General features: G+C 43.4%; 1 protein-coding gene across 1 annotated transcript in view; it reads right to left on the reverse strand.

Moving 5' to 3' along the window:
- SLC22A3 (solute carrier family 22 member 3) overlaps nt 1–17,183 on the reverse strand; it is a 294,105-nt gene that overhangs the window by 8,881 nt on the left and 268,041 nt on the right. The window contains exons 6-9 of the mRNA XM_089668612.1: nt 12,417–12,514; nt 4,938–5,152; nt 3,781–3,889; nt 532–644 (exon numbers count right to left, since the gene is read on the reverse strand). Of these exons, the coding sequence (XP_089524738.1) occupies nt 532–644; nt 3,781–3,889; nt 4,938–5,152; nt 12,417–12,514 (535 nt within the window). The remainder of the gene's footprint in view (nt 1–531; nt 645–3,780; nt 3,890–4,937; nt 5,153–12,416; nt 12,515–17,183) is intronic.

Genomic DNA, 17,183 nt, shown 5'->3' on the forward strand with positions numbered 1-17,183 from the left:
CCAGTATATATACCTTCATTTGTAAATGCTATAACTTTCATGTAAGCCAATTCATTTACACGTATTGGGATTTTTTTTAGCAAAGACGTAGCAGAATACATTTTGGCCTAAATATATGACGAGATTAAATTTTTATAATTTTTTTTTACTAGACATGTTTAATAGCAAAAATGTTGTTTTTTTCTCAAAATTGTTGGTCTTTTTTTTTATAACGCAAAAAACAAAAAACACACAGGTGATCAAAACCACTGAAAGAAAGCCATAATGCAAAAAATGGCCTGGTCAGGAAGGGGGTAAATCCTCAGGAGGGCAAGTGGTTAATGAGCATTTAACCATTGCAATGTTTACTGTGGCAAGCACAAGCAGGGAACTATTAGAAATGGGAGGTTGTTTTTGTCTGCTTCCCATTCCTACTTTTTTTAAAGTGGCAATCATTTTACCATTTAGGTTTTGGGATGTATATGTTCTACAATGTGTTTATTTTTGCAGATTAAATTATTGTATGACCATTACAAAATTGTACAAGCTCACCAAATATAATGAGCGGCAGCTCCACCCATATTTCAACCAATCGGAATAGCAGAAACGGTGCAATAATTCCTCCTAAATCACACATTCCTGAGCATAACGATACACCAAAATTTCTACAAGGCAAAAAAAATCAAGGACATTTAGAAAGAATGAGGCAGACTTTGCTTATTCCCAAGAAGCTGCACCAAGCACAATAATTATTAAGCAAATATCATTAAAGTGCTGACAATGGATCAATGTAATGGTTGTGAATGCTACAGCCATTTTTGTGAAGAGAGTTGCTGCTTATAGTGTTCCTGTGCCTCTTACTGGCAAGTCTAATTTTTAAACTCTGTACCAGCTATTCTTCCACAGTGTACCATAACTTTCTAGTTCTGAAGCAGAGGGAAAAAAAATGGAATCCCATGCAGTGGTAACTTTCACTATTCAGATCCTGCCACAGATTTATTGTTTTGGACAGCACGAGAAAGGGCTAGAAGATCTGCAAGAACTTATTTTTACTCTATGACCCTATTATTCAACTTCTTTCACTGCTGTGATCTGTGTCAATCAGTATGATTTAGTGTAGGCACACATAGTACGAGCGTGCTGGATAATGGACTGCATTTTAACTGATATCATTTTGTATGAAAATACATCTATGTGCACTGGGGCTATAAGTGCTAGTTACCAAAGTTTTCAGAGGCTGATGTTCATTTATACATTCCAGGATCCTTCTACCTTACTGTCACAGCTATTTTATCAACAGCCTTATAGTTACTCTCCTGTTCATACTGTGTGTTAACACAGAAAATCAGAACCACTATTATAAAATTGTCCTAAGGCATCTTGATCAGCTAACAGAAAGCTTCTACTTTCTATAATATCTTAATGCTGGTAGTACCATGTTGCCATTGTAAGACTGATTACAAGTAATTTTCTGATAAACACAGTACACCATACAATGTGCTACACAAAAAAAGTTCTTTGTGTATTTATTTGCAAAATGCCCTGGTGCAAACTGCATTCCAAATGAATAAAGAGATGATTGAAGCTACTTTTCTTTTAAAACAGATCAATAACCAATGAAGAAGTCATAAAGTCAGGGATCTCTACTGCTGATTGCATTGATTAGATAAGCCATTTCTTACCTCAGTTCTTGATTACAATAAAGCCGGCCATAATCTCGGCAGGTTCACCAGGGACCAGCTGAGATTCAAACCATGTATATGCAGGCTGAATGTACCCAAGTTGATCAATCAGCCTGATTTTACATGTGATTATTGCTAGCGGATATTATAGCCGTTAGCAGTAATGATTATTTATTTATTACAGGTACTTATATAGTGCTGTCAATTTATGCAGCGCTTTACATGTATATATATATTGTACATTCACGTCAGTCCCTAACCCTCAAGGAGCGTACAATCTAAAGTCCCTAACTCACACTCATACTAGGGCCAATATTGACAAGAACCAATTAATCTACCAACATGTCTTTTGGCGTTAGGAAGGAAACCAGAGTAACCGGAGGAAACCCACACAGGCATAGGGAGAAAATGCAAACTCCAGGCAGGTTGTATTGTGGTTGGGATTCAAACCAAGGACCCTAGTACTGCCAGGCAGAAGTGCTAACCATTTAGCCACTGTTCTGCCCAGTAATAACTGTGTTCTCCTGGCGGGGACAGTTCCCCCTGCCAACAGAGCACAATGGCTCCATGGGAGGGATTCCTCATCAACATTGACTGTAATGATGGGGGAAACTGGTGATTTTCTTTCCTGCAACCTGTAGTTGCAGGAAAGAAAGTCACTCCATCTATGGCCAGCTCAAGTCCTATAGACAAATCTTAAGAAGCCTGCGTAAATGAAAACTGGGAATCTAATTGCCTTACATAATCTTTTGAGAAGCATACAATGCAAACGAATGCATCTTAACACATTTAACTATGTTAAGAATCCCGTTCAGAATTACATAACATGGGAGCAGTGTATAGATTTGTAGTTCCTTGGGTATTTACAGCAGCCAGATGCAAACAAGGGGGTTAACACACTAAGTGAGAAATGACTGTTCACTTAATAAATGTAAGACAAATAAAATGTATACATAGCCTTTCGTGATAGAGTGGGTAGGGGCTATTTAAACCCATTTTGCAGGCTGTGCCCCATTGAGAAGATTTAACGTCCCTTTCGTCCCAAAGAGAAAACAGGAAGCGAGAGGAGATCTGCACCAGTCAGGCGAAAACTCCATTCTTAGACAGCTGTCACCAGAAAAGGTGTGGATCTTTCATTACTTTCTGGCTCAGACAATTAGGGAGGTGAGTCTATATAGCCGGACACAAAGCAATAAAAACATGAAAGTGTTTTACAGTGTAAAATTAAGGCAAAACCTTTTTTGTTTTGGAGAGGAATTAGAACACTTGTCAGAATTTTATTGCTATCTGTGACCCTGCTTTCACCCTTTATTTGTACTGTTTACCATTATCACTGAAAGTGAAAGAAAGTCCCAAATTTTGAGTTGTCAGTAAACCAAGAACAGAAGAAGTCTTCCAGTGGGTCACTAGTTCCAGTAACCCTGGGGACAACAAGGGATTACCATTCACTTCCTGTTTCATTCTGGTTGCTATTGGACCTGAAATGAAGGTAAATCTCATTAATGGGAAAAAACACACACACCAGGTGCATGTGTTATAGCTTTTTCTTACGCTATCCCAAAAAAAAAGTTTAGCCTTTAGTTCTACTTTAATCCATTTCACTATATCTAGAAAAAACGTTTGAAATATAAATACACTGAAATGAAAAGTAAATTCCTGTTCTTATTTGAAAATGCAGTCATATGCAGGAGAATGTAACCAGAACACTTTACTTTGCCAAATTCCCACTAACTTTACAGAGAAAAATGTTTTACTTTAGTAAATCAACCACGTAGTGTGCCACCACAATCCACCAGTTTATACCACTCAAACTTTACAAGATAACTGATTTAGTGTAGGTTTAAACGTAGCAGTGAAAATTCTGCCATGGGTAGCAAATAAGATTTGGACAGAGCTTCTATCAGCTACGCATGAAGCTGCTCTTTGTTAGTACAGGCTTTAAAAGTGGAAACCAAATGGGTATGGCAAAATTCCTATTTAACATGACCATGTAAACAAGATCTAAAGTTTTTATTTATGCGAGAAAGTAATTTGATAGTGGGTGATTTTCAATGATCCTGTTATTATAGTAGAAACACTTAAATAGTGTACCATAAAAGAAAAATTTTGTTTTAATTACCTCAGTGGTGTTGGATAAAGTTCTGTATTAATGAAGTATACTATTTCAAAAGCCATTGTGATTCCCAGTCGTCCTAGTGTGGCCAACGTTATTTTAAGCCACATGACATCTGCAAACCATTAAATATTTATGAAAAGTACTTTTTATACAAGATACACTTACAAATAATAAAACCAGTTTATTTAAAATCAAAAACTCAAGCTATACGAATAGCTATTGTGTGCCTTTAATATTCTGGCCACAATGCTTGACAATAGGCATTATTGCTTTGCACACATTTCTCTAGCATGGGTCTCCTTTAAAGTGCTACTAAACCTACAACAGTAAAATCAGTCCTTATATGCAGTGAAGCATGCTTGTTATACACACTATGGAACTTAAGGGGTTAATCCTTCGCATTGTGTAAAAAGGCCGTTTGATCCTGTCTTCTCTTATCCTCCCCTTCATCCACAGTCCACAATCTATGTACAGAGCCCTAGGAGGAATTCTGCACATGCTCAATTTGGTGTGTACTGCTAGAGAGTTATTTTTTTGGGGGAGGGTGCAATCAGCACTGTCCAGACAGAGTCAGGGGTCATGCAGCCTCAGAGGAGAATGAGAACTATTCCTACAAGATTAACCAGTGCTCAGCCGTACAATGATAGAACTCACAAGACTGCTATATACTGCTGATGAGAAAAGGTATTTAGCAGTTTATATTTATTAAAATAAATTGCATTTCTATGTTCTGTGTACTGTCGGAGACCAGATAAAGTGTTACTAAACCCAGGACCCTACATTCACTATAAGTTTACTGAAAATATGTTTGCACTATTAATTCTATTTTACACAAACATTAAAATTGCTGGTGTGCATTTGTGTGCAGGTGTCTTCTAAAATCACTTTGGAGTGAAGTAAAAAGTTTCCACAAAGTGTCCACGATCCAAAACAAACTAGAACATGGTTTTCACAAGCTACTTCTAGTTATAGTTAACTTTTTAGCCTCATATTCATCTTATGCCGTATTAATTTTAGGAGGAAAATAGTTCTTTATAGTAATGTACAATATCACTAAAGATTGGTTGCTCAGCATGTATTAAAAAAAAGATATCACTCTTATATTCACAGTGACGAATGTCCTTTAGTAAAGTTACTGATCCTTGGGTTTGTGTTTATACCTTTTGGTATTGCAGCAGTTATTAGGCAAGCTATTCCTGCTCCAGCATTACTCAATGCAAATGGAAGTTTCCTCCCAATGCGATCAATCGAGACTAGAATAAGAACAGCAGCCGGTAACTCCACCACAGCAGAAATAAAAAAATCTGTATATAGATTCCCAGATACAATCCCTAGACGCATAACAAGACCCTGGTAGATAACTGCACTTGTAAACCTGAAAGAAAAAAAAATTACTGTTAGAAACAAAAAAAGGTGCACATATATGATGACCAGCAAGCATTTTTCCCCAAAATATATGAAGAACATAAATGTCAATATTCAGTCAAAGAAATGTCATGCACAATGCTTCTAGAAAGCATTTGAGGGCTATAGCAGTTATTCATAAAACTATTTGTCAGCTCACCAAGCCTGTGTTCAAGCAGCATGAGAACATTCTTTTTTAAAAATTAACAGGCTTAATTTAACACAAGTCTGCTGGGCAGGCAAGCCTCCAATAAATCACCCGTGTTCAGGTAAGATTAAAAATAAAGGCCGACAAGAGCCGAGACATCCAAAGCTTCTATAATTTCTAATGTTCAAGAGATAGAAGAGTGAACAGACTGATGTGGCCTTTCAGTGCTTGTTTTAGGTTGTGAGTTTGTGTACTAATTAAATGCTTTCTTACTACAGCCATATCACCCGACTCTCCTGAAACAGATCCCTGGTTAACCTAAAAATCGTGGCCTACATTTGTTTCTCATTAGCAAACATAGCTTGCCAATCTTCAGTAACTACTGTTTTACTGGACAGTAGTCTGGCCTAGAAGTGCTCTACAGCCCTGGGGCCCAACCTGCAGTCCTTTGACACTTTTTGTGTGGTCCTTGGGGCCCCTGCTAATCTGCATTTCCTTGGTGTCCTGTTGTAGCAAATATTTATAGCAGCCTGAAAGATGTCTCCAGTCTAAGACCGTATCCTAAAACATGTCCCCAGTCTCCAACAAATCCACAGTCGTTTGACCATCTCCTGTATCATGTCTGCAATCTGACTATCTCCTGCATCATGCCCACAGTGACTATATCCTGGTTGTGTGCATGCTGTCTCTGATGAGTATTTACTGAACATTATGTGTGGCCCTTTGGTGATGTCAGGGGCAACATTTGAGGCCCCCAAACCAAGAAAGTTGACCACTACTGTTATAGAAGATCTAACCTTTTTTATGCGGAAGTCAATCAAATGCAAGCCGACCTGCAAGGAACATTCTCTGAGACTACTTTTCAAAACCTGACAGCCAGAATTTAATGTCAACCAGATTGTAGTTATACTACTGAAGGGAAGAATGGCTTTCTGAAAATTGGGTAACATGTCTAAAAGTCAGAATGGACACTTCCAGAAGAAGGAACATAAGCAAAAATTAAGAATTAGGTTTTTGGAGCCAGAAGGTGCCAAAAATCTCAGATATAATGTTGTTCCATTTCAGAAGTTAGTTTTGATCAGTTTTGACAGACTGGTAGCATCTATGATGTATTGGAGCATCAGTCCTCTACCTGTTCTAAACAAAGACATGGGTTTACCCTGAATACATGAAATGAGGCCCTACTCCCCAACATTCAGGAACACTTGTGAACGTAAGCAACACCTTTTCAGTAACCTCCTAACACTTTCTAAGAGACTCTACTTTTAAGCATTAACAGCTATGTAGAGAGGAAATCACCTTCATTCTAAATAGCAGATGAGATATGCAAACATCTCACTTTGGGCCTCAAACTGAATATGTAAAAGCTCCCAAGCTGCATTTGACATTCTAGCCTGGTCTTGCCCAAAAAATGGCATCTAACACCACCTAACCTCTGCTCCGCCTACAGTTTTAGGAGCTTAAGGAGATGAGCGCTACATTCTAGTTATTCATTATTTGCATTTCTTTAATATTCTCATTTTACTCCACATAATTTGCTTGCAATGCCAGATCTTACCCTCATTCTCACTGCCAGAACTTGCATACCCGTTACTTGTGACAAGGGCACCACAAAACGTAGTTTACTGCTGTAGTGTGGTGTACTTTATTATCTGCATCTGAAACCCACTGCTGACATATTGATTAGTATACCCTAGTCCCCAGAAAAGTGAATACAAAATTTGTACAGACTGTATGCTGCATCCACAGTCAAGGGAGTAAATCTGAAAGGTCTCAATACTCCAATGAGGTTAATAAGCAATAGACAACAGAAACCATGTTTATAGAACAAATTTGCCATTTGCAAATATGTGGAAGTCTGGAACCTGGCTTCATGAATCCGACACAGCTTCTCCTGCTTCCCTCTTCCATGGTGATCTTCTCTGGACTCACTACCCCAGTCCCAGTGGACAAAAGGGAGGTGAAGTGGAAATCCTTCTAGCCCCACAAAGCAACTATCAGGTATTTCACACTCCTCCCTTTCTGACACTCTCCTTTTGAGGCACATTGCATTCATCTATTTTCTCCAGTTTCGCTAAGAACTGCTGTGATCTACTGGCCCCCTGAACTGGTGTCAATATTTCTTGATGACTTCTCTGCCTGGCAACCCTACTTTCTCTTTTCTGAAATTCCCACAATCAGTCATTCTCGGTGACTTCAACATCCCTGTTAATACTAAAACTCCTGCTACTTCTAAACTTCAGTCTAACCTCTTATTTGACCTGAAGCAATAGATACACGCTTCTACACACTGATGGCAACACCCTTGACCTTGTATTCTTACCTATGTACACCGTGCAACCTCTCCAACAATCCATTTCCTCTCTGATTACCTTATTAGTTTTACTCTCTCCTGTCTTCCACTGCCTCTCCCTCCAACTGCCTAACAGTTACCCGTAAAAACTTGTCAACCCTCCTCTTCTCTACTCTGCTATTGACCACCTCTATGACAAAATTCATCCCTGTTTTACTCCAACATAGCCACTTTTGTTTACAATAGTTCTCTGTCATTCCACAATTCTCTAAAACAGGGGTAGGTAACCTTTCAAGGTTGAGATCTACCTGGACAACATGAGGGAAATCAAAGATCTTCAAGGATGAGGGAGTGTACGGCGGCATTACCCTTAGAAAAAAAAAATTTGAAACCCCCAAACAAAAGATGGCATGAACAACACAGTGTGTCACAGCAGTGTTTCCTGCCCCGCTTTAAATCACCCCCCACAGTAGTATCCTCTGCTACCCTCCACAGTGTTCTCCTCTGCCTCCTTTAATACCCCCCCCATCCCCAGTGATGTACGCTGCCCCCCCCACTCTAGTTTTCTCAGCCTTCCTCTCACAGTATTGTCTGCTGCCCCTCCCACACGGTAGTGTCCCCCCCCCACACACAAAGAGTAGTGTCCTCTGCCCCCCCACACACACACAGTAGTGTCCACTGCTTCTCCCCATAGCAGTGTCCTGTACCCCACCAAAGCAGTGTCCTCTGCCATTCCCCCATAGCAGCGTCCTCTACACCCCGCCACAGCTCCCCCCAAAGCAGTGCCCCACCACCCTCCCCCCACTGTAGTGACCTTTGCAACCCCCCACACACACGGTAGTGTCGTCTGCTTCCCCCCATAGCAATGTCCTGTGCCCCCCCTAAGCAGTTTCCTCTGCCATCCCCCCCCCCCATAGCAGAGTCCTCTGCACCCCCTCCATAGCACTGCCCTCTGCATCTCCCATAGCATTGTTCTGTGCCCCCCCAAAGCAGTGTCCTCTGCCATCCCCTCCCACATAGCAATGTTCTCTGCACCCCCTCCATAGCACTGTCGTCTGCATCCCCCATAGCAATGTCCTGTGCCCCCCCAAAGCAGTGTCCTCTGCCACCCCCCCCAGCAGTGTCCTCTGCACCCCCTACATAGCACTGTCCTCTGAACCCTCCATAGTAGTGACCTCTGCCCCCCTTCTACAGCACTGTACTTTGCCCCACCCATATGGTAGTCTCCTCTGCCCCTCCTCCCCACACACACATACACGGTAATGTCCTCTGCCCTCCCTCATGATAATGTCCTCTGCCCCTCCAAAATGGTGGCCCTGCAGTGATCTCTCCTCGCCCCACTGTACTTCCCTCCCATAGCAGTGTCCTCTGTCATCTCCCCCCCCCCCACAGTAGTGTCCTCTGCTTCCCCCCATATCAGTGTCCTGTGCCCCTCCAAAGCAAGTGTCCTCTGCACCCCCTCCCCGTACTGTAGTGCCCTTTGCCCCCCCCATAGCAGTGTCCTCTGCCATTACAACCCCTCCCACCGTAGCAGTGTCCGCTGCTCCTCCATAGCACTGTCCTCTGCATCCCCCCCACAGTAGTGTCCTCTACCCCGACCCCCCAATTGGTTGTCTTCTCTTCTCCCCCCTCACAGTAGTGTCCTCTGCCCCCCTCAGCATAGCACTGTCCTCTGCGTCCCCACCCCCCACAGTAGTGTCCTCTGTGCCCCCCCCCTCGGTAGTGTACTGTGCCCCCCTCCCAAAGAAGAGTTCTCTGTCCCCCACAAGTAGTGACATTTGCCCCCTTCACAACACACAGCCGTGTGTAGGTATATCTCTCATACCTTACACTGGCTGTACATCAGGGTGGAGTGAGAGGCAGCACAGTGCTGGATGACGGACGGGAGCTACCAGAGTAAATTTTTCATGTGGACCGCCTAGCAACCAATCACCTGCTCCTGTGCTCTCGCCCTCCATCCAGCACTGTGCTGCCTCTCGCTCCACTGTGCTAATAAAAGGAGAGAGACAGAGGCTAGGGGCATTGCCCTGATCGTCATCTACACGTTGGCCTCCCGCAATTGACAGGTAGATTGCGATCAATGGGTGGCCGACTCCGGGTCTAAAACATGGCTTAATCACCCCCCCCCCTAATTAAAAAGCCTTCCTTGGACCCCACCAATCTAAACAACCTATGCCCCATCTTCTTGCTCCTTTTTTCCTCTAAGCTCCTTCAATGTCTGGTCTACAACTAACTGAGCTATCATCTTACTGACAACAATCATCTTGATTCCCTTCAGTTTGGATTTCGCCCTCAACACTTCACAGAAGCTGGTCTCCTAAAACTCACAAATGATCTACTAATGGCTAAAACCAATGGACACTATTCTGTACTCCTACTCCTGTAGCTCTCTGCTGCCTTTGACATGGTGGACCACTGCCTTCTCAAAAAAATTCCTTTGGTCCTCGTGACTGCACTCTTCGCATCCTGCCTATCTCACCACACATTCAGTGTCAGTTACAACTCTAATTCCTCTTCTCTTTCTTTCTCTGGCGGGGTGCCCCAAAGTTCTGTTCTTGGACCTCTCCTATTTTTGATCTACACCTCCTCCCTGGGCTAGTTAATAGCCTCCCATGACTTCCAATACTATTTCTATTCTGATGACACCCAAATCTCTCTACCCCTCTGCTTACATCATTAGTTTCTGCAAGCACCACTAATTTACTAACAGATATATCAGACTGGATGTCACATCTCTTCCTCAAACTCAATCTACCCAAAACCTGCCCCTTTCCAACTAATGACACCACAAAGCGCCTAGTCTACCCTAGTCTACTGGTCATCTTGACTACTGCAGTTCCCTCCTCACTGACTTACTTTTACATAGGCTATCCTCCCTTCAGTTCATGAATGCTGCTGCCAGATTCATCCACCTTACCAACCGCTCAGTGTCTTCTACCCCCCTCTGCCAATCCTTCCACTGGTTTCCGCTTAATCAAAGAATTAAATTCAAAATACTACCTTACAAAGCCATCCACAACTCTGCCCCCAGCTACATCACTAATCCAGTCTCAAAATACAAACATAATTGTTTCCCCCAAGATCTCCTGCTCTCTAGTTCCCTTGCAACCTGCTCTCATGCTCGCCTCAAGGGCTTTTCCCAATCAGCTCCCATCCTCTAGAACTCCCTACCCCAATCTGTTCGATTATCTCCTACGCTGTCCATTTTTAGACGATCCCTGAAAAACATTAAAGTCTTTAATCTTTAAACCAGCGCTCAGCATAACATGCCTAACTTAAAGTGTTACTAAACTCACAACAGTAAAATCAGTCTATATATGCAGTAAAGCATGCTTGTTATACTCACTGCGGAACCTAAGGGGTTAATCCTCTGCATTGTGTAAAAAGGCTGTTTGATCCATTCTTCTCTGCCCCTCTTGTTGAAATGACCACCTGATATAGACTGAACCCGTGGTCATATGCACATGCTGAGTTTGGTGTGTATTGCTAAAGAGGTTTTTTTCTTTTTTTTCTTGGGAGGGTGCATGTGACCAGCACAGGGCCAATCAGCACTGCCCAGACATAAGGTCAGGGGTTTCACATCTCCTAGAGCAGAAAGAAAACTCCTCCTACAAGCTTTAACCAGTGCTCAGCTGAAGTCACAAGACTGCTCTAACTGCTGATGAGAAAAGGTATTTAGCAGTTTATATTTACTAAAATAATTGCACTTCCATGTTCTGTGTACTGTGGGAGACCAGATATAGTGAATGCAGGGTCCTAGGTTTAGTAACACTTTAAGCTGGGTACATGGTCCGAATACCCATCGTTCAGCAGGAACCGGCCGGCATTCGGACCATGTGTACAGCTGTCCTTCTGACAGAAGCTGGTCTAAGGACTGGCTTTTGCCGAAGCGTCATACTGGAAAAACAACATCCGCTTATTAGTGTGTTCTGGTAGGGGGGGGGGTCAGCCCCCTGCCACAACACATAGCACAGCAGGAGAGACTGCTGCACTAACATTGCTAGTTAGTACAGAGATCTCAGTTTTTTGTTCAACCCAGCGTTAAGTTGCAGTATTCATAACCACGTAAAGACTAAATTCAGACATGTCTAGTCCTAACAGAATATCCAAGACTCATGTCAAACTAGCCTGTATTTGGGGACAACACACCAGTGACAGGATTTCTAAAGAAGTAAAAACCTACTCCTAGGATGTCACTCTCTTGCTGGCAAACACTGCTAAGGTATGGCCCTGTTGCTCTCCGCTAGCTAGCAAATGAGATCCTGCAACTCTTTAGTCAGCAAAGGAGCAAAACCTTATGAGCAGATGAGTGCTCTTAGCAACTATTATCAAGTTGTTACCAACAGGAGCTTTAACCTGGGTACAGACTAAGAAAATCAGAAAACAATTCCGTATGAGGAATGATCGGTTGATTATCTGTTAGTAAAGTGCTTTCAACAGCCAATTTCAACTGTTTGAATAAAAAAAAAAAAAAAAAAGGTGCAAGCTAGAAAGATTTTATTATATATGAACACAACGTCCGATTTTCACTTAATGTGTACAGTAATCATACAGAAATAGAATAGAAAGAAAAAAGAAACATACGCGATGAGAAGCAAAGACCCCGAAAAAGGTGGAAACAAACATAGAAATCGTACACAAGAAAGAATATTTACCTTTGCCATTTTAGAATTTTCGTACAAGATAATACCACTGCTGGTTATATTATACTTTAGTGTGACACTGCCTGCCAAGCCTAAATTGCAGAAAAACACTGCTCTAATTTTTTTTTATGGATTTTGTAATCAGTCTTACCATGCATACATAAGAATTATTGTACACTTTCTCATCTGTGGAGTTCTGACCAGATCCATGCATGCAGGATTGGTAACTTCTTCATCAGATACAGTTATCTAAACAGAAACAGAATATTACGTTGACAATAACAATTATGCCACACTGCCAAAAGTTAATTAAAGGTCATCTAAAAGGTTCAAAAGAACTGCCTCTCTCAATGGCTTTATTTTTTTTCACCATAGCAGGAAGGTTTTCCCAAATTCGTAGAAAGAGGACTTTTATTGGCTTGTAATTTCAATATTTTGAAGTACAGTACATGGTATCATTCATACACAAGTTATAGGTTCAAATCTTTAGGTGACTGAACACTGGCAAGCTTTTGAGGACACACCTTCCTGAGGCACCTCCCATATACCCTACCTCAATTTGTTAGTCCTCAGTTTTGTAGCAAGCAACATGGGCAGTAACAAAAACTTAGGAAGGGTAGCCTGTGTCCTGTACTCTAAAATATGGAATTCTCAAGTAAGTCAAAGTTCCTCTGATCTAGGGTACAAGGCAAATGGAACTATGTCAACATTCCTCTGATCTAGGGTACAAGGCAAACGGAACCATGTCAACAGGGCCCAAAAAGAGGGTCAACCCCAAATTTATAGTGTAGCTCCAAGAACCTTGGGTCAAAAGCCTTATCTGCAGAAAACTGGCATCCACCTATTGAAACTCAAACAGTGAACAGAAGACCAGGTGGTGGCCTTACAGAGTTGGGCGACAGAAGCATAGTGCCTAAAGGTCCAGGATGCTGTCAGGAATGGACTTGCCAGTAATGGTGGGACTCACCTGCCTTGTGGGCTGCAGTACCAGGGCTGGCCAGTGGGTGCTCCCAGCAATCAGAGACTCAACCCTGCAGCCAGCCAAACACCTGAAGTTGATCATGCAGGTGTATTTAAGGGATGGCCAGACCTGCAGTCTGGGACTTGGTGTGTGGTTTTCCTGGGCCCTGTATCTTGTTCCTGCATTCCTGTTCCTGTCCCTGTCTGATTCGTTGCTGACCCTGCCTGATCCGGACCTCTGCTGACTTCTCCTGTTTTATCCCTGGCTTGTGCCCCCGACCATTCTCTGCCTGACCCCCTGTACCTACCTGCCCGATTGTTATTGACCCGGCCTGCCTGACGACGCTTGCATTGTATGTACTGTTATCTGTGGGTAGTTTGGTTTGTTTGCACTGTGTTATGTTTTAGTATTGCACTGCGTTTATGTTTGTATTGTTAGTCTTTAATAAATTATATTGTTTATAACTTATCTGAAGCCTGCGTTTCCCTGCGTCAGTCACATACCTCTGGTCACACCCCAGAACCCTGACAGATGCTCCCAACAGATCTGGCGGATTGAGTGCTCAACAACGCATAAGGAGGCATTTGTTTTTGAGCATAAACTCTTGTAATCAAATTCCTTATTCACTGTGTAATGATGGATTTTTAAGCACGTTGCCCCTTACGAGGTCCAGCCAAAAGAACAATCTGTTTTGGAAGCAGAAGCTTTTAGGTACACTCTGTTGGCTTTGACTACATCCAGGCAATGTACAGAGAATCTCTGGATGCTTAGGAGCAGGGCACAAGGATGGCAGAACAACGTCCTCATTGAGATGGAATGTTGAAATCAACTTTCAAAAGAAAAGATGGTCTTGGGCTTAATAGAACTTTACTGTTATGTATGAGGAAAAGCACTTTACAGGAAAGGTCCGCCAATTCAGAAAGATGCCCGAGATGTTATAGCAGCTAAAAAGAGCAATTTTGCTGACAAGGATCTCCAAGGAAATATACCTGAGGGGTTCAATGGGTGTTTCTGCAAGGCAGAGAGAACCAAATTAAGGTCCCAGGACAGCACTGGGTGCTGTAAAGGGGGTCAAATATGAGAAACCCCTTGGATTAAAGGGTTTAACAAGGGAATGCAAAGCCAAAGACCTTGGATGGATAAGGCAGATTTTTGCCCTTTTCAAGGTGCTAAGAGCCAGATTTTGGACAAGACCTGTTTGCAGGAAATCAGAATGGGAGGCACTGAGTAATCTCTGGGATTGAATGGACTACCGTCACACCAAGCGAAGTCAGATTTCTAGGTACGATAAGTCTTCCTGGAAGTAGCTTTTCTTGCTTTCAGCAAGATAGGAATCACAGACTCAGGAACCTTTCTATACTTTAATATCTGGGTTTCAACAGCCATGCCATTAAAGCAAGGTCAAATTGAGAGCCTTGTGATAACAGATCAGGCCTGTTGGGAAGAGACCAAGGGTCATCAGCTAGAAGTCAAGAGCATGTCTGTACCAGGTTCTTCTGAACCAGTTGGATGCCATAACCACTGTCTTCTTCCCTTGCATTATTTTGTGGCACAAGCGAGGCAGAATGCTCAAGGGAGGGAAGGCATAAGTTAACCTGAACCGAGACTAGGGAAAACCTAGAACATCCAAGGCTGGAGGTAGAGGATCCCTGTTTCTGGATACAAATTGAGGTAGTTTCCTGTATGTGGAGGCTATGATACTGTCAGCACCTGTGGTAGTGAGCTCTTGTTGATAGTCAACCTGGGGTTCCCCAGGGCGCAGAGTCTAAGCCCCAGCCTGCTTCTTCACCAGAGCCCCTGATGGTGGGGATGGACTTGCAGCAAGCTGGGACAAGGTCGCGGCCCCCAGGTACGCCCAGCTGAGGAGACCGCTCGCGGGAGTAGAGTATAATGGGAGGAGAGAAATGGAATCTGATAGGCTAGCCGAGGTCAGGACAGGTGGAAAACAACAAGGTCAGAGAACAAAGCCAGGGCCGGTACACAAGTAGTCAATATAGGATTCAGGTAGTAGCAACACACAGGAGCTCAGACAACTAGGAAGTTGCTCAGGCAAAGTGGGCTTGACGGAGCTTGTCTATATAGACATGTAAACTAGGAAGTGGGCCAGGAAGTGATGGAAGGGAAGGAAATAAAACCCAGAGGATAGCAGATGACGCCCATAGGTGAGCACAGACAACCACAAATGTGAAAGGAACCAGGAGCAGCAAGGAGGTAAGAATAAACAAACAAGAGGCTGCAGGCTAACTTGTGACAGTAACCCCCCCCCCCCCCTTACAAGGTTTCCCTACTTTTTTAAAGCTAGGCTTAAGGGAAAACTTCTGATGACAAAATACCACCAGACGGGGTGCAGAAACATCAGTATAAGGAATACAACACCTCTCCTCAGGAGGGTACTCGTAGACTGATATTCTTGGTAGAGAGTCACACCTTGTCACCAGGGAAAAATTTGGGACTCACGCGGCGATGACAATCTGCAGCTACTTTGTACTTGGAAGCTGACAGATGTAAGTTCTTGGAAACATTTGCCTCAGAAGGGGTAAGAATGGGAGAACATAAGACAGGAAGCTGGGCTGGAGCAGACACCAATAACCAGGATGAAGGGTCTGGTGAGGAGGCTGCCAGGGAGCACACAGGAGTAGGTGTGAAGGCTTTGATTTGTACAGTAGGCAAGACAGGCTGTGCAGAACAGGGAACCTGGGGTAATACAGGGGACAGAGGGCACTGTAGGGTGTATGGGGGCGGGACAGGGGACAGAAGGCACAGTAGATACTAATGTGGAAACCACGGCTGAGTCCAAAGCAGCTGAAGGGTGTTTTGGGGTCTCAGCAGGCAGGGCACACGAAACTGGGAACTCCGATGATATAGAGGTCACAGATGTTGGGCCTCCACCCATCCAGAAAGTAGTGACATAGGAGCTCCGAGCTACACAGTATGTAAAGGAACTGATGGTTTGGGCAGCAAAGAGGGTAAGGGACTAGAGGTGGACAGCACCGGAAGGGGGCCCACAATAGGAGTAGGCAGGGGAGCAGCTTTACTACAAGAAACATCTTGTAAGGCCTGGCAATGTTGAGGGAGCATTGGAGAGGTGGTGGCCTCAGCCACGGGTACAGTGCGAGTCCAATTGCATTTTGACCCCCAAGACAATACTTGTCTAAAGTTCCAGTCAAGATTGGGTGAGTGTTTCTGCAACCATGGAAGTCCAAGAATGATGGGACTAGAAGACTTAGGGAGGATCAGGAAGAAGATTTCCACACAATGAAGAGCGCCAACATGTATAGTTATGGAGGTGTTTCGGAAGCGTAGAGGTCCTAAGGCCAAGGTAGAGCCATCAACTGTAGATATTGATTGGGGTATCATCAAGGGGACAAGAGGAATACCCAATTCAGTGGCCAAAGACTGCTCGATGAAGTTCCCGGCTGAGTCCACATAAGCAGAAACCTGGTACGAGTTCAGGGCCCAATGAATGGCGACAGGTATGATAAATTGAGGGAAGGTGGCGGAATTCAGGTTCTGGTCGAGATCACCTCCCTCAGAGTGACCTAGACCCGAGTTTCCCAGGCGGACAGAACAGGACTTAATTATATGACCTTCAGCCCCACAGTAAAGGCATAGACCAAATCTTAGGCGATGCGATCGAGATGTGAGACGTGTTCGGCCTAACTGCATAGGCTCTTCAGATGTTGGTATGGTTGCAGAGGTAATTTGATCAGGGGCTTTCTGGAAAACAGGAGCAAATGAACACACTGGGGGATGACATGGATGAGCCCTTTCCAGACTTGCTCCTGGAAGCAGATATCGATTTGGATGCTAAGAACAATCAAGTCATCCAGGCTGGTGGGTATGGTTCTTCCAGGTAGTTAATTCTTAATACGGTCTGCTAGACCCTGCCAAAAGGTTGCAGAAAGGACCTTATTATTCCATGCCAGTTCCGAAGCTAAGGTGCGAAAATGAACTGCA

The sequence above is a fragment of the Staurois parvus genome, unplaced genomic scaffold (genome assembly GCF_062004578.1).
Source record: "Staurois parvus isolate SC_StPar_1 unplaced genomic scaffold, SC_StPar_1.0 ptg000059l, whole genome shotgun sequence".
Taxonomy (NCBI): Eukaryota; Metazoa; Chordata; class Amphibia; order Anura; family Ranidae; genus Staurois; species Staurois parvus.